Here is a 25,278-nt window from a genome sequence, read left to right as displayed (position 1 = left end):
AAAAGCTTGAAGAACTCGTTCTTTCAACCCTACACAAGCATAAACTGCCCCAAAGGTTTGGAAGCAAAGATTTATTCATTCCAATTTTAAAGCAGCTCACTGCTACGACATTTTTGCTTAGAAAAAAGAAAGTAATAACCTAAAGCAAAACTTTTATGCGTTGATATTTAATAAGCTTGAAATCCTGTATTGGAGATTGTATTATGCAAAGGTGCATGCAACTAAATTAATCACAAAAGAATGCAGTTAAGTTCATGCAAATGCTTAATGTTTCCAACTGTTTATATCAGTGCAAACACAATATGCTGCCGGACTAGGTCCCTCCCTCTGGCCCCTAATAGGCTGCTAAGAATAGTAGCAGCCTGTGTCACTGAAGGGCAAAGTATTTTGAAATAGAAACCAAGTTGTTCACACGGACCAGCACTTTACTCCTGTAGTCTGTGATAGCCCTTATGAAACCATGCTGTGCAAGATGAACTCATCAATATCTACATTGGTAAAGGGAAGTTCACCCATCCCATAGAAATCCTGCTGTTTTACTTTAACCTTGAACGGTTCAAATACTTACCCAAGGAAAATGCTTCCAGAAAGCAATACTGAGGACCTCATCCCACAGCAACAGAGCATCAGGGTATGTGCTGCAGACACAATTGGCAGCCCAAGTGCACTCCCAAGACAAACAGGTAACAGGTGATTGAATTTCAACTTGTCTATGAATATAGTTGGTGGTAATAAGATTTGTGTTGATTATTTTTGCTATGTATTCCGTGAGCAGGTTGTATTTTGCATAAGGTGGCCAGATAATAATGATAATTATTATTATTATTATTTTTAAATACTATACTGGTAAATGTACATTGACAATCAGAAGACATACGGTATGTTGTCGTCTTCAGAACACAAATAAATGCAAATGACTAAACTGGAGCAATGTAAAAATGCCCCCAAACTGGTGTCCTCTTATTAGGCTGGTCATGCACTTTGATGGTCATCATGGGTTATAGATGTTGGTGTAGCAGATTCAGATCTAATAAACTTTGCAATGAATGCCGGGAAAGCTGTGTTGCATATTGTGAGCTATTTGATGCTCTGCTCAGGATTGCAGGCCTTCACCTGAAAAGCTATATCAATTATAACAAATCAACAACAAAAATTAGAATGATAGTGTCCTGTTTATGCACCTTGTTGCTACTACAATAAATAACCCTTACATACATATTATGCTGCTCTCTTCTATGATACAACTGTTTGTTGACTTTTGTATACAGGCAAATTGTCAATCTAGATTCCCTTTTTTCCTTCTGTTATTTTAAATGATCTAATTATGCTGCTACCATTGTCCAAACATATGCAGTAAAGAGAATGAATAGCAAGCACTAGTGTTGTGCAATTTTACATAAATTTGATACGCACATTATTTTTTTACACATTTCTTTAAATTCACAAAAAAAAATGCCTTTATGTAAAGGCAGCAAAATCCCCAGGTCCTGATGGGCGTTCAAATATATATTATAAAAAAATTCTAGCAATTCTTTCCCCTTTTATGCTGGAACTCTTTAACTCTTTTTTAGAGGGTGAACCGATTCCAGCCTCAATGGCCGTTGCAAATTTAGCTATAATACACAAAGAGGGCCGAGACTCACTTCAATGTGGCAGCTACTGCCCGATCTCGTTACTTAATACGGATCTCAAAATCTACAGTAATATTCTCGTGAACAAGCTAAATCCCATATTACCGAGATTGATCCATATAGACCAGGAGGGATTTATTTCGATAATTGATATTATAGAGCATGTGAATCTCACCAGGAACAAGGCTATCCTGTTGAGTCTAGACACCGAAAAAGCATTCAACAGGATAGACTGGTCATTTTTAGACAGAACAATGCAAAGATTTGGATTCGGGGGGCCTTTCCTTGAGAGGGTCAGAGCTCTGTATCAGAATCCTACAGCCTTGGTCAAACTTCCGGGAAACAACCTGGACTCAATCAAAATTAAAAACAGCACAAGGCAAGGCTTCCCCCTATCCCCTCTTCCTTTTGCCCTGTCAATCGAACCTTTAGCCTCAAATATCAGAAGCAATCCAAATATTCAGGGAATTAGCATAGGTAAAACAGATTATAAAGTCTCCTTATTTGCGGACGATATTATTCTAACGTTATCCAATCCCCACACATCCCTGCCCAAACTCCAGTATCTTTTAACAGAATGTAGCAAAATATCGAAATATAAAATGAATAACGATAAATCAGAAGCTCTGAATTTGACCCTCCCATCACAGGAAATTAAACTACTACAACTGTACTTAAATACAAGTGGAATTCCTCCCATATTAAATATCTGGGAGTTAAAATTGCCAGATACTATGGCTCTCTTTTTCACTGTAATTACCCCCATTTATTTGCCAAGATCAAGAAAGATCTGCATGTGTGGGATAAGTACCAGATCTCCTGGATCGGGAGGATAATATTGGTCAAGATGAATATACTACCTAGACTGTTATATTATTTTCAGACCCTTCCGATCTTAATACCGACCTCAGAGTTAAAAAACCTGCAAAATAAAATATTCCAATTCATTTGGCAGGGCAAAAGACCTAGGACGGAAAGGCCAGTTATGCAAGCCTCTAGAGCAAGAGGGGGCATGGGGGTCCCGGATATATTAAAATATTATCAAGCAGCCCAGTTGTGGCAGGTTGTGGTTTGGAATGCTGACCCAGGCTGTTTTGCTGGCTGGGTGTCGAATCCCACTATTTGAGGGATACCTCACTAGCAATGGCTCTATGGTCCCCCGGGAGGCAGGAGGCTGATATCAAAATGTTCAAATTGGGCCAGATGGGGTGCACATGGAATATTTGGAGCAAAACAGAAGAAAAATACAAACTCACTTCACCTTTATCTGAACTCACCCCCCTCTTTAATAACCCATACTTCCCCCTGAGCTGTGAACCAAAGCAATTCGATCAGTTCCAATCTAAAAACATTGGAACAATAGCAGACCTTCTGAACAAAGGGAAGCTCCTTAGCTTCCAAGAACTCTGTAGTAAATATGAGGCTCCAGATCTCCAGTTATTCAAATATCTTCAATTAAGACATTTTCTACATAATATCCCGGAACCTCGCCTTCCCTGAAATTTCAAGTTTTGAATCAAACTGTCAAAGGGGAATCTATCAGAAGGGACTAATTACGAGAATATACCTTGGGATAGAGGCATCAATAGATACCCTAGATCATAACTATATGCTCAAATGGCTGAAGACTTAAACATACAGTAACTATTGATAGACATGACTGAGAGGACATCTTGGAGCACGCAGCCAAAACCTCAATCTGCACCACGACAAAAGAGAATATATATATAGTACTATCCCACTGGTACCTGACACCAGATAGGCTGAGGCAGATGTATCCCAAGGTCCCTGATTTGTGTTGGTGGTGTTGTGGACAGAAGGGGGATATGGCTCACATATCGTGGACCTGCCCCGCTATACAAAAATATTGGCTTATGGTTCAAGAGATAATTAGGATACACAACGGAAATGGCAATCCCTGTAGAATCCTTAATATATCTATTAGCAAAACCAGTTGAGGACATAAGTCATCCCCTGAGATGGCTGATTTAGTTTATATTAACGGCAACTAGGTGCTCGATAGCGGTCGCCTGGAAAAAACTTGCCCCCCTTCTCCAGATGTACAGTAGAGAAGCGAATAAATGTGGTTATGACCATGGAGAAATTGACCGCCTGTTACGCCGGTGCTGCCTGCAGACCAGACTCGTACCTTATACTGAGGTGGGGACGTATATGTGCACGCACCCGCAGCAGAAGGAGCGTGTCCGGAGTGTGGTGTTTTGGCGTTGCCAGGCCAGCTGTGCATAGGTGTAGCAATACTTGCCGGTACCGTTACAGAAGAGAAGAAGTCGTTGCCGTTAGCCAAGGTCAGGGAGAGAGAGATCCAGGAGGTCGAGGTCCAAGCTGTAGTCGAGGGATGAGAGAAGCTGCAAGGTCAAGTGGGAGCCAGGGTCCAGAGCCACAGAGGAACGTCCGATAAGTCGGGTTGCAACCTGAATAACGAAGAGCAAAGGGAAAGCCAGAATAGACGTCCGTAAGCAGAGACTATGTTGAGCAATGTGAGAGAGGTAAGACAGGTACTATATACTGTGGCTGACCAATGGGGAGCGGGGGCAGTCCTGGAGGAACACGAGGAGCTGTGATGGATTGGTACCTATGACAGGCAGCCAGGTGGGGAGCTTTAGGGTTGAGTAGCAGCCTGTGTGAAAGTTGGGGGCGTGGTTTCACTGCTAGTGCAGTGAATAAATTATCTTCGCCTGGCGCGTGCTCTGTAATGTCGGAGAGCGTGTGCCCAGGACAAATGGCAGCCGTCTGGGTGCGGGGTGCCTGCGGGGCAGCAGTGGCCTGTCAGGGACGACGGGGAAGCCCCAGATCCATGGGAACCTGGTGGGACCGGCGACGAGGGCGTCCCACGGCAACGGGAGCCGTAGGAGGTAAGGGGGGGTCACGCTGCGACTGCCGTGACCCCCGAATCCTCACAGTACCCCCCCTTCAGGGTCGGCCTCAGGACGATCCTCCCACGGTTTGAATGGGAACTTTTTACGGAAGCGTTTGAGAAGTCCTGGTGCGTGAATGTCTTTAAGAGGTACCCAAGATCTTTCTTCGGGTCCAAAGCCCTTCCAATGGACCAAGAATTGGACCTTACCCCTTGAGAGACAGGAATCTATTATAGCTTGGACCTCGTACTCTTCGTTGCCCTGTATGATCACTGGATCTGGTTTAAGAGTGTGGTCCGGAAAGAGGGGACTGGAGATCAACGGTTTAAGAAGAGATGTGTGAAAAACTTTAGGAATTCTCATGCTTTGAGGTAATTGAAGACGGAAGGCAACCGGGTTTACCTGCTCCACGATAGGAAATGGGACCCAGAAACCTAGGTGCCAATCTAGGGAACAGGGTTTTGAGGTGGATATTTCTTGTAGACAACCAAACCTTATCCCCTGGCTTGTAACTGGGTGCAGGTCGGCGACGACGGTCAGCCTGGAGTTTTGAAGTCTGGGAGGACTTTTGCAGCGCCGATTGTATCCTGGACCAAGAGTCCTGTAATAGTGTGATGCGTTCATCCACGGCTGGTACTCCAGCGGAGATATTGGAAATGAGCAGGCGAGCCGGATGGAATCCGTAATTAATAAAGAACGACGTCTCATGAGTGGATTCATTCCTTGGGGAATTAAAGGCATACTCAGCCCAGGGAAGTAATTCGTCCTGCGAATCAGAGACAAAACACCTCAAGTACTTCTCGAGAGATTGATTAACCCTCTCAGTCTGCCCATTAGATTGAGGGCGATATCCTGAAGAAAAAGAAGAAGATATGCCCAGTCTTCTGGTGAAGGTCCTCCAGAATCTGGAAACAAATTGAGAACCTCTGCCCGAAACGATAGATGTGGAATGCCCTGGATCCGGAAAAATTCTCTGGAGAAAATATCGGCTTAAATCGGCTTAAATCTTTGAGAGGAACGAAATGTGCCATCTTGGAAAAACGGTCCACCACTACTAAAGTCCATGGATATGTGGGACAAGGGGCACTCCGGAATGGGTAAAGGTATAAGAAGACCATGGTGTTTTTGACGAGGTATCTTATTGCGTGCACATACCAGACAGGCTCGAGTAAATTCAAGGGTGTTTTTGGCCATATTGGGTCACCAGAAGGTGCGACGGATGAGGTCCAGAGTTTTTTTGAATCCCGGATGTCCTGCTGAACGGGAAGCGTGCCCCCAATCCAGAATCTCAGGAATAAATTTGGAGTCTACGTACAAAGTAACCTTCGGAACTTCGAGATAACTAGGAATGTGTTCTTGAGACTTGATCTTTTCCAGATTCTTGAAAGCAGTGACCGCGAGGATCTTTTGCTTGGAAAGGATGGACTCTGTAGTTTTCTCCGGTCTCTTCAGAAGAATACTGTCTGGAGAGGGCATCCGCCTTGACGTTCTTGGTGCCGGGAATGTAGGACAAAATAAAATTAAACCTAGAGAAAAATAACGACCAGCGGGCTTGGCGGGAGCCCAAGCGGCGGGCGCTCTCGATATACAAAAGATTTTTATGGTCCGTGAGAATTGTGAATGGCTCTTTAGACCCCTCCAGAAGATGCCTCCATTCCTGAAGGGCCAATTTGACGGCCAAAAGTTCCCTATTGCCCACATCATAGTTCCTCTCAGCTGGAGAAAACTTCTTAGAGAAAAACCCACAAGGGTGGAGTTTCTCTCGGGGAGAAATCTCTGGGATAGTACTGCGCCGGCCCCGCTGTCCAAGACGTCTACCTCCAGGATAAAAGAAAAATTGGTGTCCGGGTGTCGGAGAATGGGAGCGGAGACAAACGCTTGTTTCAAAGTTTTGAAAGCCATGACTGCCTTAGGTGACCAGGCCGAAGGATCAGCTCCTTTTTGGGTTAGTGCTGTGATCGGAGCGATGATTGTGGAAAAATTGCGAATAAATTTCCGGTAATAGTTGGAAAACCCTAGAAACCGATGAATGGATTTGAGGGAATTGGGTTGTGGCCAGTCCACTACGGCTTTAAGTTTCTTTGGGTCCATGGCAAATCCCTTGTTGGAAATAATATACCCAAGAAAAGAGGTGGAAGACTGATGAAAAAGACACTTCTCCATCTTGGCAAACAAGCTGTTCTCTCGGAGGCGGGAGAGTACGAACTTCTTATGGGAGATATGATCCTGTAGATTCTTAGAAAAATGAGAATGTCGTCCAGATAAACAATAACAAAAAGGTTAAGGACATCCCGAAAAATGTCATTGATAAAGTCCTGGAAGACCTCCGGAGCGTTGCATAGGCCGAAGGGCATCACGAGATATTCGTAGTTGCCGCTACGGGTGTTGAAGACGGTCTTCCATTCGTCAGCTTTCCAGATGCGAATGAGATTATATGCCCCGCGGAGGTCTAGCTTGGTAAACAGGTTAGCACCTTGAAGTCTGTCGAAGAGTTCAGAGATGAGTGGGAGTGGGTAACGGTTCTTCACCGTGATGCTGTTCATTCCCCTATAGTTAATACACGGTCTGAGAGTACCGTCCTTCTTCTTAATGAAGAAGAATCCAGCCCCCGCGGGCGAAGTTGAATGCCTTATGAAGCCCCGCTTCAAGTTCTCGCGAATATATTCGGCCATGGCTTCCGTCTCCGGCAGAGAAAGGGTGTAGGATTTGGATTTGGGCAAAGTGTATCCAGGTACCAAGTAAATCGGACAATCATATGATCTGTGAGGGGGTAGTAGCTCGTATTGAGTCTTGCTGAATACATCCAAAAAATCAGCGTACGGGGCGGCTAAGTCTCCCTTGGGATTGGATGTATTAGCCAGCAGTTGAGGTGAAGGTACAGCTGGTGGGGATGACTCCTCTGACCTTGACCTCCAGACTATGGGATCTCGAGAGGTCCAATTGATATGCGGATTGTGCTGCTACAACCAAGGTAAGCCAAGGGTGACCGGTGTTCCAGGAGTATGGATAACATCCAAGGTCAGGGTCTCCTTGTGGGAAGAAGACAAAAGAGTGAGAGGGCAGGTTTCCAAGGAGATGTAACCCGGGGGGGGGTGGAAGTTCGTCGATCCCTACCAAGGCTACGGGAAATTTCTTCCTAATGAGTGGGATCTGGTTCTTTTCAGAGAAGGTCTGGTCAATGAAATTTCCTCCTGCGCCGGAATCGATAAATGCAGCTGTGGAAATGCGGAAGGTAGGACCAGAGAGGGAGACAGGAATGGTCAACTTCTTGGGAAGTTCACTTTTGGGAAGGGGACAAGGGAAGTTGGCACCCTGGGAGAGCCCCTTCGTACTCACTGGGCTTGGTCATTTCCCAGACACAGTGGGCATTCAGGGACCAGATGCTCAGAAGATCCGCAGTAGTAACATAACCCACCGGCTCGGCGAAATTGTCGTATCGGTGCCCGGGGATGTTGGACTCCGAGTTGCATCGGTTCTGGAGCCTCCAGAGCGGGCAGCGGGGAGACGGCAGGTCCTGTGGTTAAAGAGAATCTGGGACAAGGAGCACGGAAAGGCATAAATCGGGGATGCTGGCGCTGAGCACGGCGTACCTGAAGGCGCTGATCCACTCGATTGGCTTGGGAGATGAGTTCCTCCAGAAGCCCTGGACTGGGTTGTGAGGTGAGTTCGTTCTTCACAGAATCCGTTAAGCTCCACCAGAAGATGGAGACTAAAGCCTCCTGGTCTCATCGTGTCTCAGCTGCTATGGTCCTGAACTCCAAGGTGTACTGGGCCACGGAACGACATCCCTGAGAAAGCTCAAGCAAAGAGTCGGAGGCAGTTTCTTGGCGTGCGGGGGTATCGAAGACCTGTCGAAAGTCTCATCTAAAGGCCGCGTAATCGCGGGTAATTTCGGGACGTAGTTCCCAAATTGGGGAAGCCCATGCCAGCGCATTCCCTGTGAGTAGGCTGTACACATATGCCACTTTCTTACGACCAGTGGAATACTGCTGCGGGGCCATCTCAAACTGGATCTTGCATTCATTGAGAAAACCGCAACAGGCGTGCGGATCCCCCGCGTACGGTTTAGGTGCCGGGATCTTCGGGCCTGAGGTCGCGGCGGATACTGGTTCTGCCGACAGCAGCAGTGCGGCCACAGGAGTGCCTGAAATGAAAGGTCCTGTACCTGTTGAGTGAGGAGAGCAATTTGATCAGATAGGGCCTGGACTTGTTAATACATAGCCATCATCATGGAGGCCATGTCAGTCTGGTCTGCATCTTGTGGGCTTGACATAATGTTACGCTGGTGCTGCCCGCAGACCAGACTCGTCCCTTATGCTGAGGTGGGGACGTATATGTGCACGCACCCGCGGCAGAAGGAGCGTGTCCGGAGTGTGGTGTTTTGGCGTTGCCAGGCCAGCTGTGAATAGGTGTAGCAATACTTGCCGGTACCTGTACAGAAGAGACCGTTAGCCAAGGTCAGGGAGAGAGAGATCTGGGAGGTCGAGGTCCAAGTTGTAGTTGAGGAATGAGAGAAGCTGCAAAGTGAAGTGGGAGCCGGGGTCTAGAGCCAGAGAGGAACGTCCACCAAGCCGGGTCGCAACCTTAATAACGAAGAGCAAAGGGAAAGCCAGAATAGACGTCCGTAAGCAGAGACTATGTCGAGCAATGTGAGAGAGGTAAGACAGGTACTATATACTGTGGCTGACCAATGGGGAGTGGGGGCAGTCCTGGAGGAACACGAGGAGCTGTGATGGATTGGTTCCTATGACAGGCAGCCAGGTGGGGAGCTTTAGGGTTGAGTAGCAGCCTGTGTGAAAGTTGGGGGCGTGGTTTCACTGCTAGAGCAGTGAATAAATTATCTTCGCCTGGCGCATGCTATGTAATGTCGGAGAGCGCGCACCCAGGATAAATGTCAGCCGCCTGGGTGCTGGGTGCCTGCAGGGCAGCGGTGGCCCGTCGGGGATGACGGGGAAGCCCCAGATCCATGGGAACTTGGTGTGAGTGGCGGCGAGGACGTCCAACGGCAGCGGGAGCCATAGGAGGTAAGGGGGGGTCACGCTGCGACTGCCGTGACCCCCGAATCCTCACACCGCCTTTCTAAAACAGTTTACTGATTTCAACAGAACGTGGGAACCATGGCTGGAAAAGTAAGAAGAGACGAGAGAGACCTAAGTACCTGGGAATTGACCGTAAGGATCAGACCAAGAAGCGCAGGATAAGGGGATTTCCTTTTCTATTAGCTCTGGTTGAACAAAACAAAATTGACCAGAATCAGCTAAGAGATCACTGTGAGACTACCGTCTGGGCCGGGTGGCAGACTGGGTAGATAGGGGTTAATATCCTTGTCTCCCTCCCCCCTCCCCCACCTTCCCTGTTGGTTTTTACTTCATTTTTTCTTTTCTAGTTGTCTGTCACCCCAAGTGCAACTGTTATTCAAAAGCTACAGTATGTAAGACTCTGCATTAGTCGTGATAGATGATTGTTGGACTGATGATGTTAGTCTGTTCTGTTTTCGATGCGTGGGCACTGTTAGCCGAATTACTGCACCTGACTGCAGATGTATTTTGTCAATATTCATATGCTGAAAAAATCAATAAAAAATATTTGAAACAAAAAATTCACAAAAAATGTTTCCAAAATTTGGAATATGCAAAGAAACTGCAATGTTTGTGCATTTTTAATGATACAAATTTGCGTAAATAGCAGTATACTGTATAGAGAGGGGCACATTGACTTTTAATACTTGACAACATTTTTTTCCACAGTCTGACGAATTTTTGGCAATTATTTTTTGTGAAAAGACAGCAAATTTTGCATCATTCGTGAACTTACTGGTACCCAACAAGATTAGCATTACATGGGATATAATTAAACTAAAAACTGTAAAAACTTACATTTTAATAGGAGGTAACTCAAACTTTTGTCTTTCAAAAAAAGCCAATTACACTGGGTTGTTTAATTTCTGCCCATTCTTTTTCTTACTACTTTGTTAAACAACTGACAAATCCTGGGTTATTGCAAGGATTAGTATGGGAAACCATTAAAGCCATGTTGTCTATTATCAAAAGCTAAACATAAGAGTTCCACAGCAAAGGCAAAGCCAGGTAATTCAATAATAATAAAGTATGCAACAGTAATACAATGAAGAGGTAAATGCAAGGAACATTTTATCACTCTAAGAAAACATTACATAGAGTCTTTTGATTTGCTGTAAATGTATGCCATGTTATGGACACGGCCATCCACAAAAAATGAATGGAATAAAAAAAATGAATTATCCCATTTTTCATAGTGAAATCCTCTAATTATTTTCTGCAATCCATACCTAGGTGGGGTGTAAAATCCTAACCCCATCATAATGAAATCAAAACTGGTGATAGAACAGCTGTTGCTTGGCAAATATTTTTTATTTTAACGTCACACATCTCCAACATGAAAATAGATGTACTTTAATTCCTCTGTCAATTTGGGGTACAAGATCTCTCAAACAAGTGAGCACCTCCAATAAAACCCTTGTATTTTTGGATTTATTAGCACCTAGTATATATAGTATTCATATATACATGAAATAGAAGTGGATGTAAATTCCCTATAGCCAACTGATCATCTATCAAATCAGTCATCGATCTGCAATTAGTTGAAGGCTCAATGTTGCAAGTAATGGGAGACAGGTAGTGGCGCACCCCTTGGATCTCCCTCATATTATTATTATCGTTTATTTGCGAAGCGGCAACATATTCCGCAGTGCGGTACAATGGGGGTATAAACTTATGTATATGACATAAACAGTTACAAGTGAGGACGGAGATGTACAAACAGATACAGAGCGGTAATGAGGGCCCGGCTCGTGAGAGCTCACAAACTAGAGGGAATGAGGGACAATGTAGAAACAAGAAGGTACGGAGGCTGCTTATTGTAGGATAAGGTGGGGCTCAGGTTAGAATAAGGCCCAGTCTGACAGCTGAAGCCATTAAGGTTTTTGTTTTTTTGTGGGGGGGGGGTGGAATTTTACGTAGGGTGGAGATTGGTCCAGCCACACAGCTGCTACCAATGGGGTTGGAGGAGGAGGAGGGGAGTTGGATGTTGGAGGTATAGCGAGTAGGCTTTCTTGAAAAGGTGAGTTTTCAGGACGTTTTTAAGCATCCGAAAGCAGGGGAGAGTCTGATTGGACGTGGTAGGTAATTCCTGAGAGAACGGGCAGCCCGGGAGAAGTCTTGTAAGCAGGAGTGAGAGGAGGTAATAAGGCAGGAGGAAAAGCAGATTTTGGTGGCATTTAGGTATGTATTTGGCGATGAAGGCTGAGATGTAAGGGGGGGACAGTGTCTTTCAGACCTTTGTAAGCCAGTACTATGGGTTCAAGTTTAATTCTAGAGCTTATGGGAAGCCAGTGTAGGGATATATGTGGTGCAGCAGTAAAAGTGGAGCAGTGAGCTAGGTAGAGGAGTCTGGCAGCACATAGGTACTGTACAATAGGTTTCAATAGTTAGTCTTCTTGCTAAAAAGGCAAATATCGCAGTACTTTAGGAAAGGAGCTCAAAAAATATTAGCTGGCCCAACAAGCAAATGTAATAAATGATATACAAAATGTCATCATTACAGATTTAAACCATTGATTACTAACAAAGTTTAATTAAATACCTACACAAAATGAAAATTGCAATGCACACTAACATACTGTACATTGGAAATATTCCTCTATTTTTAACTTTTGTTTCATAATTTAGATTTATCTAATAGGCAGTAATAGCTCTTCAGATTTAGGCCTAGAAGTCGAAACCCAAACAATGAAATAACAAATAAAATGGTACAAACAATACATACTGGTGGCCCATTTAGCAAGATCTCATGGCTTCAAAACTAAGGGGGTTATGCAGTGATACGTGGGTTTTCTGGGTGCTATGCACAAAGCAGTGATAAGTGCTTTTAAGTGAGATAACTGCCTTTATAGCGTGATACTACCTGCTGTGAGATTCACAAAGCAGTGATAACAGTGCAGTATCGTGCTATAATGGCTATTTAAAAGCACTTATCACTGCTTTGTGAATCTCACAGAAGGCAGTATCGTGCTATAAAGGCATTTATCTCACTTAAAAGACTTATCACTGCTTTGTGAATCTCACAGCAGGCAGTATCACGCTATAATGGCTTTTTATCTCACTTAAAAGCACTTATCACTGCTTAGTGCATAACCCCCTATGTCTACTGTAGGTTGGTAAGAAAATACTGCATCAGATTTATCCAATAAGAAAATCCATTTGGTTTCAATGGCAATGTTTTTCCCTGGTAGATTTTTCAGTTTTTCAGCCTGGGGACTCTCATAAATAGCTCCCATTTTTTTAAAGGCTAATTTGGAGCTCATATCTAATTGAGGAAATAATTATTGTGATCAGTACTAAAAACAACAAAACAGGTAGCGCTAACCACAAAGATATGACGTAGTATATAATACCCTATGTTCAAATGATCAAACATACATAAGGGGCTGCCTAGGATACAAAAAACTGACCCCCTGGTCAGAACTAAGGTATGGACAAAAGATAGTATCCGTGGGCGCCTATATTAACAACTACTATGAAAAGGATATATGAAAACCAAGCCTGTTGGCTGAAGGAACGTGGCTCCTCACGGTGTGCTTGAAAGAAAAGAAAAAGCACAACACATAGCGTAATACTGTAGAATATCTGACAAACAACACTTAAGACAACATATAACAGCTGAGAAGTAGATTGGTGAAATTACACAGTAAAAACATTTAATAACAATTATTATAATTCACAATACACATGGACATGTATTATGTGGACAAGTAAAAAATGAAATGAATTAATGATTCAAGTACTCCGCAGCACCGATGATAATAGTTGCAATGCCTACTCACCAGATGGAATAGGTTTGCAGGCAGTGGATAATTTAGAGAGTATCCCCTCTCGTTTCTTTAAGCTGCTCTCTGCTGACTGGCGTCTCCGTCTGCACGTGTGTGTAGATCGTCAAACAGGAACTCCCGCAACACGCTGGGAAGGACGTCCAATGGTTTGTAAAGAAACGAGAGGGGATACTCTCTAAACTATCCACTGCCTGCAAACCTATTCCATCTGGTGAGTAGGCATTGCAACTATTATCATCGGTGCTGCGGAGTATTTGAATCATTAATTCATTTCATTTTTTACTTGTCCACATAATACATGTCCATGTGTATTGTGAATTATAATAATTGTTATTAAATGTTTTTACTGTGTAATTTCACCAATCTACTTCTCAGCTGTTATATGTTGTCCTAAGTGTTGTTTGTCAGATATTCTACAGTATTACGCTATGTGTTGTGCTTTTTCTTTTCTTTCAAGCACACCGTGAGGAGCCACGTTCCTTCAGCCAACAGGCTTGGTTTTCATATATCCTTTTCATAGTAGTTGTTAATATAGGCGCCCACGGATACTATCTTTTGTCCAGTGATCAGTACTAACTTAACAGTAGAGGCTATTTTAGAAGTTAGCAAAATTATATTTTTTATTATCAACGCTTGGCCAAAAAACTATATTGCAAAGGTGACTAATGTGTATGGAATCTGAGAATAAAATGACTCCCATGCAGCAGCTGTGCAGAATTATTATTAAAAATACAATTTGTGACATATTACATTGAAGTACACATGCACCACTCTGGCACATGAAATTCTTGGTTAGTGGTTTATTATTCTAAAAGGAATAGTCTACGTAACAGAGATAAAACGTGTGTCTGTAAAAATAAATAAATAAATAAATATATACATATATATATATATATATATATATATATATATATATATATATACGTTTTAAGTTATGGTGGGTGAAAAAGGCAACAAGAAACCTTCACCGTATTGCACATAGCAAATAAAAAGATGACTTGTGAGCACATTCACATGTCTTAGGCAGGTGTGCAACCCTGCCTTTCACCATTATCACCCAGCATACAGCGCTTCCACTGCAGCAAGGGATTGTGGGAAATGACATGCAAATGAGCACACAATGTGTCACCTTTTGTCTGAAAATCCATTGTTACATTGAGCCCATATAAGCTAATGCTCACTGTTAACACAGCTTTAAAGCACAGCATGGGAATCAGATGCAAAGCCAGAGAAACCATTCACAGACATGTTTCAACCTTAATGGTATCATCAGTGTGAAGTTAGTTGTACTGCTGGCTCTGCATTTTCAAGACTGTAGGGTTTACCATCACGTTTTAAGTTATGGTGGGTGAAAAAGGCAACAAGAAACCATATATATATATATATATATATATATATATATATATATATATATATATATATATATATATATATATATATATATATATATATATTTATATATATAATGCAATTGGCTTCCTTAGAAAAAAAATAAAAGATAAAGTGTTACCTGGTTTTTTTTTGCTATAGAAAATGAATACATTTGTATATTTACTGGGTCGGTCCTGCATAATTCCATTATTCTACAGCTCTGTTTGTCTAATGATGTGCATAAACAAAGGGAGGGGGGACTAAAAATGTACATTGCATAAAAATCAACATGTCACTGTCCATAGTTCATGCAGGTCCTAGCCTCCTAGGAGGGATTGCTCCTTTAATTTGGAGCCTCATCTTGCTTTTCTTTTTTTTGTAGTCAAAATAATATGCTCTTATATTAGAGTAATGGTTCTCAAACTTCTTCCCAGGGCTTCGAACTACTAGATTTTTTGGGCCAACCAATAATCTATTGACAGCTGATTTGTTAAACTGTTGTCTTGCGTCCTTTTGAGAAGACAGAGTACCTTATTAATCCACATAATGATAAGTAATTAGCTAAGTAGCCTAGTGATCCGTTCTCCTGTGTTCGATCGGCGAAGATTCGGCTCGGGGGTTCTCTAAATAGCTGTCAGTGCAGCAGAAGAGGACCAAAGATGCAAAGTTCTGTGGGGAAGATCATGTGACCAGGCAGTCACTAGACACAATTGGTGCACTGCTAGAAAGAGGGCAGGGCTCAAAAAGGGGTGTGCCAGAGCCTGTTTCAGAAGAGGAAGGGGATGTGACGTTGTAAATGGTTGCTATAGAAACAAAAATGCTTGTTACATTATAGTATATTAAAATTTTCATTCAAAGTTTTTTTTTTTAAATGCTTTTTTTAGTATTTTCTCATAGTACAGAACTGATTTTTAAAAAAAACACACAGGATATTGCTTGGTCTGCAGCTTCTAATTGTGCAGTTCATCAATATTGTGGCTATAGTATGACGTGGCCCCTAAGTGCTCCAGATGTACAGTAAATTCAAAAGATTTGCGATACCACACACTGAAGACCATTCACTCTTAAGGAATGTAGTGTGAGACAGCTATAAATCTGCATTTGGCATGAGTCAGTGAAATAAATAAAAGGTGCTGTTACTTTAGCACAATTAAATTAGCCATTTTTCAATAAAATTGCCTTTCCCTGAATGCTTTCATATTGCTGGATCAATTCCTGCAAGCCAACATATGCAGTTTTTCTATGAAGGGATCTGTATTTATGCCTAGTAACCCCTCAATGAACTTATTTTGTGGGTTTTTTTTAGCATGTAAACCAAATTATAATTTTTCAAGCGCCATATACCAGTATGTATAGCTATATTTATATACAGCCAACCATGTATGCAGAGTTATCATGCAGGTATTGCAGTACAAGGGGAAAAAATTATTATAGAGATCGGAGCACCAAGTATGAATTGGTGACTCATTTTATTTTTCATATGAAGCATACGTAGCATAGATGCTTACAACCTTATTTTTGTGCCTGAGGCATAGGAAGGCTGAGGGATTTGCCCAAAGTCACGAGGGTTACATGTCCACTCCCTGTGTGCCTGGCTCTCTGTGCCTGGCTCTCCCACCTCAAAGGTAGTGACATTACCACTGAGTTGCTGTACAGTACCCCAGCCCAGAAGTGTGGTAGAAATGGAAGACACACGTGTTTCAGCATGTTTACAGTATAAAATGTAAAAAGGGAGAGGAATGTCTACCCCATTAAGGAGACTGATTGTATAGAGTAGTTTAATCAATGCTGAGAAAAGTTAACATTACGAAGAGGCACGAAGACTGAAATGTACTGTACATGTTATGGAACAAGAGCCACATTTCTGACTCACCCCCCTCTCTCCTTTGCAGTTTCTGCCTGTCAGAGTTTATTCCCAGCTGCATGGAGTCTGCAGACACATACTGTGCCTGCGTGGCTTGCAACAATGTTGCACTCCTTGCCTGCGAGCATGACATCAGTGGGCTGCTACAGCAGTCTCTGAGATCCTCACCAGAATGGGCTAGTCTGCCCCCCCTCCTGTTTGTTCAGACATGGTCTGCCCCTAGACTTTTCCTTTGCCCACACCGCACCTCACTTCCTTTTCAACCCTGGAGACAGTGAGTAAAGAACCTTTCTCTGTTTATAACCCTTGGTGAGGCCATCTCTTTTTACCGGTTTCTAACTAATAATCACCAATACACACCATCCACAAGCATCTGTACCCTGCTACCTTTTCCCAATAAAGTGGAGGAAATATTACAGGACTTGGAGTGATTTAAAAGGGAACTGTGTTAATGCTATCGGGAGCCATTCATACCAACGTGCCCTGGCTTCAGAATAGTAAAAAGAGGACCGTGTGCCTTGGGAAATACACACAGAGGAGCTGCTACCCACAGCCTTTATGCTAAAGATACAAGCGAGCAGCTTACGTAGCAAATAAATAAACAGCAGTCTCTCACCACATTGCACAAGCACGTTGCTACACAGAGCCACAAGCCTCTACACAGCAAACTACCACAGCTTTATGCAAAGACAGTGAGCAGCCTTACTTTGCTAATACTACACAAAGGAATCACACAGCAGCTACTACTCAAAGACTTTATGCTATACAGAATAGTCTCTGCACCCCAGGACAAGCAGCAGCTTCACTCTGCCAGACAGGGCAGCAAGCTTTATACAGCAAACTGCACACAGCCTTGCAACTAACAGTGCTTCTCTCACAATACCTAATTGCCTTTTTCTCTGTCTGAGTCCACCCGCTGCTCAGCCCCACAGTGAGGAGCCAACGGACATCTGTAAGTACAGCTACCCCAACGCTGCACGCTGCAGGACACCGCTCGGCATCATCTGAGACAGACGCCCATCGCTGACAAGGTAAAAGACCGCACGCCACACGCACTGGCAAAGGCCTACACACACCTACAGCATGGCAGAACTCAGAGCCTCACCAGACATCACGCAGGAAAGCGATCTCTCAGACACAGAGACCGCTGCGCATCTGCAACAGGCGCAGGCAGGCGCAAGGCCTAAACGGACAGTCACACTGACACAAAAGGCCCGCAAAAAATATGAGAATGACATTGAAGCACACCGCGAAAGGTTAGAGAAGGCCTGGGAGGACACTGGTCGTGAAATATGTAACGTTGCAAGCACTAGTGATCAGGAGAAACAAATTAGGCAAGCTATAGCCCAATTGAGGTCAAGTCACAAACGTTACCAAATGCTGTCACAAACATATCTCGCCTACCTAAAAAGAATTAACACAGAGGAAAGCCTCAGCGAACGCGACCAGCAGGAGGCAACTGACCTGGAGCGTGACGGCTTCGTGCAGACCACTATTACTGAGGCCGAAGACCAGAGAAAAGACCTTTTGCTGGAAACTGCATCGCAGCGCTCAAGCATATCCAGACACTCATCAAGGTCAGCAAGATCAGTGCAATCTCACGCGTCTAGCGCAAGCGCGAGCGCTACCAAGGCGCGAGCCACAGCAGAGGCCGCACGTGCCAGGGCCGAATATGGTCGGAGAGAGGCAGCCGTAAGGGCAGAAAGAGCGCGCATAGAAGAGGAGGAGCAGAATGCCGCCGCCGCTGCCACTGCCGCCGCTGCCACTGCCGCCGCTGCCAATGCCGCTGCTAATGCCACCGCCGCCAATGCTACCGCCGCCGCTGCAAATGCCGCCGCTGCCGCGGCGCGTAAAAAGGCCGAATTGGACGCGGATCTAGAGGCACTTAATCAAGAGAAGGAAGCCGCCGCCGCCATAGCCCAAGCCGAAGTCCTAGAAGCAGCTGCGAGACAGGACGGCGGGGAGCTACCGTACAGACGGATAGCTTCAGAGGATCCAGCCCAACGCACTGAAGACTACGTAAGGAGCCTCTTCAGTGTAAACACCAGCGCACCATCTCAACACGGAGGGAGCGACACCACAGACAACGAAGACTCGCTAGGACCACGAGGAGAAGACGCTGCTCTGTCAATGGCATACGCTGCCTGGGATAGCCACAGCCGCAACAGTGATCCACACGCCAGAGCGCACACGGATGCACCACAACAGGCTCGTAATCCAGGTACACCCACGCGGGAGAAAACAGCCCCTCACACTGGCCAGCAGCCATCACGCGTCCACGCCAAGGAAGAGGCGACCGCACGGACCGTCCCAGCAACTACCTCAGAACGGGGCAAACGCGCCGACGTCTCAGGTCTGACAGACATAGCCAAGTACATGATCCAGCGCGACTTGGTGCACGCAGGACTCATCAGCTTCGACGACCGCCCTGAGAACTACAGGACGTGGAAGTTCACGTTCAAAGACGCAATCGACAGCTTGGACTTCTCAGCAAGGGAAGAGCTCAACCTGTTAGTTAAGTTCTTGGGGAACGTATCCAGGGAGCAAGCGCAGAGACTTCGGACGGCAAACGCACATCAACCCCAAGTAGGTCTGGACCTAGTGTGGGAAAGGCTAGAAGAGACCTATGGCAGCCCTGAAGCAGTCGAGGATTCACTCTTCAAAAGAATCGAGAGCTTCCCCAAGATCACGAGTAAAGACTACTCGAAGTTACGAGATCTTGGAGACCTGCTGCAAGAACTGGAGTCCGCAAGGAAAGACCATTCCTTAATAGGTCTCAACGCCCTAGATTCAGCTCGTGGAGTGAGACCCATCCTGGAGAAGCTACCCTTCAACCTCCAAGAAAGGTGGCTTTCACAAGGTTCCAAATACAAAAGGGAGAAGCAGGTTGTCTTCCCCCCATTCTCATTCTTCGTGAGCTTCATCTGCGAAGCGGCAAAGACAAGAAACGACCCCAGCTTCATCTTAGGGGCGCAAACCACATCCAGCGCCAGCCACCCGAGGAACGAAAGGTCAATAGCAAGGTGCAAGGACTCCAGAACACCCATCTCGGTCCACAGGACGGACGTGCCCCCTACGACCCACGCGAGTCCCAGCCAGACGGCCGACAGGGACAAAAAACCAAGGGACCTTAACAAAGAATGCCCTATCCACAAAAAGCCGCATCCACTTAACAAGTGCTTCGGATTCAGGATGAAACCCATAGAGGAGCGAAAGAACCTACTCAGGGAATGGGGAGCCTGTTTCAAATGTTGTGCTTCCACAACTCATTTATTCAAGGACTGCAAAGAAGCTATGAAATGCACAGAGTGCGATAGCGACAGGCACATAGCCGCTCTACACCCGGAAGCTATGAAGCCCAAAGCAAGCAAAGCCCCTAACCCTCCGACAAAGCAGGGCGGGGAGGAAGAAGTGGGAGACACACCCCCCCCGACGTCAGTAGCATCCAAATGCACAGAAGTATGCGGAGAAGGAGACGACGGTAGATCTTGCTCTAAAATATGTCTGGTAGCAGTGCACCCAGAGGGACAACCCCAAAGAGCCAAACGGATGTATGCAATCATCGACGACCAGAGCAACCGATCGCTGGTCAGGTCAGAATTCTTCGATATGTTCGGCATACAAGACAGTACTTCTCCTTACACTCTCAGAACGTGCGCAGGGCGAATGGAGACTACAGGGAGAAGAGTGAATGGCAACACCATATGCTCAATAGACGGCAAAGTGAGCATGCCCCTTCCCACACTCATCGAGTGCAATCACATGGCGGAAGATAGGACTGAGATCCCCACGCCAGACGTGGCGCGACACCATCCCCATCTAAAAACCATTGCCGATCATATCCCACCACTAGACGAAGATGCCCAGATCCTGCTGCTACTTGGCAGAGACATCATGAGAGCACACAAGATCCGCGAACAGCGAAATGGGGACCACAACGGCCCAAGCGCCCAAAGGCTCGATCTAGGATGGGTGGTAGTTGGAGAAGTATGCATAGACAGGATACGAGGACCCGACAACGTAGGCGCCCTACAGACGAACTTGTTGGAGAACGGTCGTATATCCCACTTCAAACCTTGTCCGAACCACTTTCAGGTCCACGAGAAGCTCGAGACCAAAAGGAACTACGGAGACGCGCCTGTGGCAAGAAAATACCCCAATGACCTAGGGAGTACAGTGTTCCAGACAACAAAGGACGACGACAAACAGGCGCCATCAATGGAAGACAAAGAATTCTTGAGGTTAATGGATAAGGAGCTCTTCAAGGACGAATTGGGCAGTTGGGTGGCCCCACTACCTTTCCGCTCGCCAAGAAGACGCCTCCCAAACAACAGAGACCATGCCATGTCTAGGCTCGCTTCGCTCCGCCGTAACCTACAAAGGAAACCGGAGACCAAGGAACACTTTGTGGTCTTCATTGAAAAAATCTTCCACAGTGGCCATGCAGAGTCGGCGCCCCCAATGAAAGAAGGCGAAGAATGCTGGTACCTCCCGTCGTTTGGCGTCTACCACCCCCAGAAACCTGGCCAAATCCGAGTGGTATTCGACTCCAGCGCTCAGCATCAGGGAGTCTCCCTAAACGATGTTCTCCTCACCGGGCCGGATCTGACGAACAGTCTTCTGGGAGTGCTGATCCGCTTCCGCAAGGAACCTATCGCCGTAACCGCAGACATTCAACAGATGTTCCACTGCTTCCTTGTGCGAGAAGACAACCGTAACTACCTAAGGTTCCTGTGGTACCAAGATGACGACGTAGAAAAAGAAATCACGGAGTACCGCATGAAAGTACATGTCTTCGGGAACAGCCCATCACCTGCAGTGGCAGCCTACGGCCTCAGAAGAACAGCCCAAGACGGAGAAGCAGAGTTCGGGAAAGACGCCAGGAGCTTCGTCGAAAGAGACTTCTATGTGGACGACGGATTAAAATCAGTTCCCACCGAAGAAGAAGCCGTAGATCTACTCAAGAGGACACAAAAGATGTTAGCGAAGGCCAACCTAAGGTTGCACAAAATAGCTTCCAACAGTGCCACAGTGATGAAGGCGTTTCACGCAGATGATCAAGCACCAGATCTCAAGAATTTGGATCTGGGGACCGACACGCCTCCCATACAGCGGAGCCTGGGGATAAGCTGGAATCTTAAAACAGACACCTTTACGTTCCAGGTAGCCATCGAAGAAAAACCCTTCACACGTCGCGGAGTCCTGTCCACCGTTAACAGTCTCTACGACCCGCTAGGATTCGTGGCTCCTGTCACTATACAAGGGAAGTCCCTCCTCAGAGAAATGTCCTTCGAAAAACAGGAATGGGACACCCCACTACCTCCAGAAAAACGGAAAGAGTGGGAAACGTGGAAACACTCCCTGAAGGCCCTCGAGCAACTGCAAATCCCACGCCCCTATTCACCTATATCTCTCACCGCCGCACACAGCAAAGAGCTTTGCGTGTTCTCAGATGCCTCCACCAAAGCTATAGCAGCGGTGGCCTACCTAAAAACCACGGACGTGTATGGAAGTTGCCACATCAGGTTCATCCTTGGCAAAGCTAAGCTGGCGCCACAACCTGACCATACTATACCCAGACTCGAGCTGTGTGGTGCAGTGCTAGCAGTAGAACTGGCGGAGCTTATCGAGAATGAGATGGACAGCAAACCAGATGCCGTCAAACTCTACACAGATAGCAAGGTGGTACTGGGATACATCTACAATAAGAAAAGGAGATTCTACGTATACGTAGCTAACCGCGTAGAAAGAATCAGGAAGTCAACCCAACCAGAACAATGGCACCACGTGCCCACAGAGCAAAATCCCGCAGATCACGCCACCAGATCAGTACCCGCATCTCAACTGCAGAATACGTCGTGGCTCACAGGACCAATGTTTCTTGCGCAGCCTGCGGAAACGCTACCAACCCCAGTTGACGATTTTGAACTCGTGGATCCCGAAAAGGATACGGAGATAAGGCCCCCACAAGTATCCGTGGTACTCACCAATGTATCGCACAAAAACGCATTCGGATCACATCGATTCCAACGCTTCTCAAAGTGGACGGCCCTTCTGCGAACAGTAGCCCATCTCGGGCATATAGCCTCCTCCTTCCGCCAGACACCAGACGGTAAAACTACCGGTTGCCACGGCTGGCACATCTGCAAAGAGCTGCGCACCGTAGAGGAAATTACAAAGGCTAAGGAAACTGTTCTGAGTCATGTTCAAAGGGAAACATATGCGGAAGAGATCAATTGCATTCGCGGAAAGAAGAGTGTTAACAAAAACAGTCCACTTTGGAAGTTGAATCCCTTCATCGACAACGACGGCCTCATGAGAGTAGGAGGCCGCCTCAATAAGTCCCAACTGAGCAGGGAGGAAAGCAACCCTCTTATCATCCCTGGCCGGCATCACATCGCCACTTTGTTGGTGCGCCACTACCACGAACAAGTCATGCATCAGGGACGACACTTCACCGAAGGCGCCATTAGGGCGGCGGGCATTTGGGTCGTTGGCATGAAAAGGTGCGTGGCCAGTAATCTCCACAAATGTGTTAGGTGCCGAATGCTGAGAGGCAAAAGCCAAGACCAAAGGATGGCGGATCTACCTGTCGACAGACTTAACACAGAACCCCCCTTTACCTATGTAGGACTCGATGTATTTGGGCCCTGGATGGTCATCTCACGTAGAACTAGAGGCGGGCTAGCAAACAGCAAACGATGGGCGGTACTCTTCACCTGCATGAGTACACGAGCTATACACATCGAGGTTATAGAATCTATGGATGCTTCAAGCTTCATAAATGCCCTCAGAAGGTTCTTTGCAGTCAGAGGACCAGTTAAACAAATACGCTCCGATTGTGGTACCAATTTCGTTGGAGCATGCAAGGAATTACAAATAAACACTAAGGACAATAGAGACAATAGTATCCAAAGATACCTGCGCGACCAAGAGTGCACGTGGACATTCAACCCTCCTCACTCCTCTCACATGGGCGGAGCATGGGAGCGCATGATCGGAGTGGTTAGGCGTATCTTGGATTCTATAATGCTAAAAACCGACCTGACTCGACTCACTCACGAAGTGCTAACCACATTCATGGCCGAAATATCAGCAATAGTCAATGCTAGGCCCTTAATCCCAGTGTCAACAGATCCAGAATCGCCAAGCGTTTTGACACCAGCAATGCTGCTGACCCAGAAAGTAGGGAACGTCCCCACCCCAGTCGAAGGCTTCCACTCTAAGGATATGCACAAACGACAGTGGAGACAGGTGCAGTACTTGGCCAACACATTTTGGGATCGCTGGAGACGTGAGTATCTGGTGACACTCCAAGAACGCCACAAATGGCAAAAAGTGAAACCAGATATCCAAGTGGGGGATGTGGTCTTGTTGAAAGATAAACAGGTGGCAAGAAATGAATGGCCCATGGGACTTATAATCAGAACTATCCCAAGCGAAGACGAAAAGGTTCGCAAAGTGGAAGTACGAGTGGCCCAGAATGGGATCGTTAAAACCTTCTTAAGACCCATTACAGAGACTATCCTTCTAATACCCAAATCGGACTGTGATGGGGAAAAACTGGTTACCAGTGCCGTGGACTTTTAAGAGACATTGTGGTGCGTCAAGCTAACCAAGAGCTGCGCACCCACCCGGCTTCCCTTACTGGAAAGCCTGGCCAAAGGACTTTGATGCCAGTGGTACCAGCCGGTATCACATTGCTATGGAAATATGGACCTTTGCAGTATATTGTTATGTTGTATGTATTGCACATATGTTCCACATAGCTTGCCATATAGTGGTATCTACAGATACCAGACGGGGAGTGTTATGGAACAAGAGCCACATTTCTGACTCACCCCCCTCTCTCCTTTGCAGTTTCTGCCTGTCAGAGTTTATTCCCAGCTGCATGGAGTCTGCAGACACATACTGTGCCTGCGTGGCTTGCAACAATGTTGCACTCCTTGCCTGCGAGCATGACATCAGTGGGCTGCTACAGCAGTCTCTGAGATCCTCACCAGAATGGGCTAGTCTGCCCCCCCTCCTGTTTGTTCAGACATGGTCTGCCCCTAGACTTTTCCTTTGCCCACACCGCACCTCACTTCCTTTTCAACCCTGGAGACAGTGAGTAAAGAACCTTTCTCTGTTTATAACCCTTGGTGAGGCCATCTCTTTTTACCGGTTTCTAACTAATAATCACCAATACACACCATCCACAAGCATCTGTACCCTGCTACCTTTTCCCAATAAAGTGGAGGAAATATTACAGGACTTGGAGTGATTTAAAAGGGAACTGTGTTAATGCTATCGGGAGCCATTCATACCAACGTGCCCTGGCTTCAGAATAGTACAACTCCATCTGTTCAAGCACTACACTCAATGCCAAAAACTGATGAGATGAAAAAAATGGATACAGAACTTTAATAAGTTGATGTTAAGAAACATATATTTAAAGTAACGCTTATTTCTAAAAATTCCCTGAAAGCTGGAGAAAATAAAGCATTGCATTTAATTTAATAATAATAATAAAAAAAAGTCCTGCTTCTATCAATTACTGTTTTATATATTAATGTTTTGCTGTTAGTGTTCCTCGGGTTTTGTATCTTGTGTAACACCTTCCCCTCCCCCTTTGGGAGAGCTGACCTAGATGCTACAAGAGTGTGTGGTGCACACCCGTTGGCTCAGGAG

At 45.7% G+C, this 25,278-nt stretch overlaps 1 protein-coding gene across 2 annotated transcripts in view; it reads left to right on the top strand.

Moving 5' to 3' along the window:
- The first annotated feature begins 383 nt into the window (after positions 1-383).
- The window catches only part of SLC2A12 (solute carrier family 2 member 12), a 34,720-nt gene continuing 9,825 nt past the window's right edge, over positions 384-25,278 (top strand). For both annotated transcript variants that reach the window (XM_075597371.1, XM_075597370.1), the window contains exon 1: positions 384-683. In XM_075597371.1, the coding sequence (XP_075453486.1) occupies positions 578-683 (106 nt within the window). In that variant the 5' untranslated portion in view covers positions 384-577. The remainder of the gene's footprint in view (positions 684-25,278) is intronic.

The sequence above is a fragment of the Ascaphus truei genome, chromosome 4 (genome assembly GCF_040206685.1).
Source record: "Ascaphus truei isolate aAscTru1 chromosome 4, aAscTru1.hap1, whole genome shotgun sequence".
NCBI classification, from domain to species: Eukaryota; Metazoa; Chordata; class Amphibia; order Anura; family Ascaphidae; genus Ascaphus; species Ascaphus truei.
The sequence above is the reverse complement of the archived record's forward strand: the minus strand, read 5'-3'. Positions and strand labels throughout refer to the sequence as shown.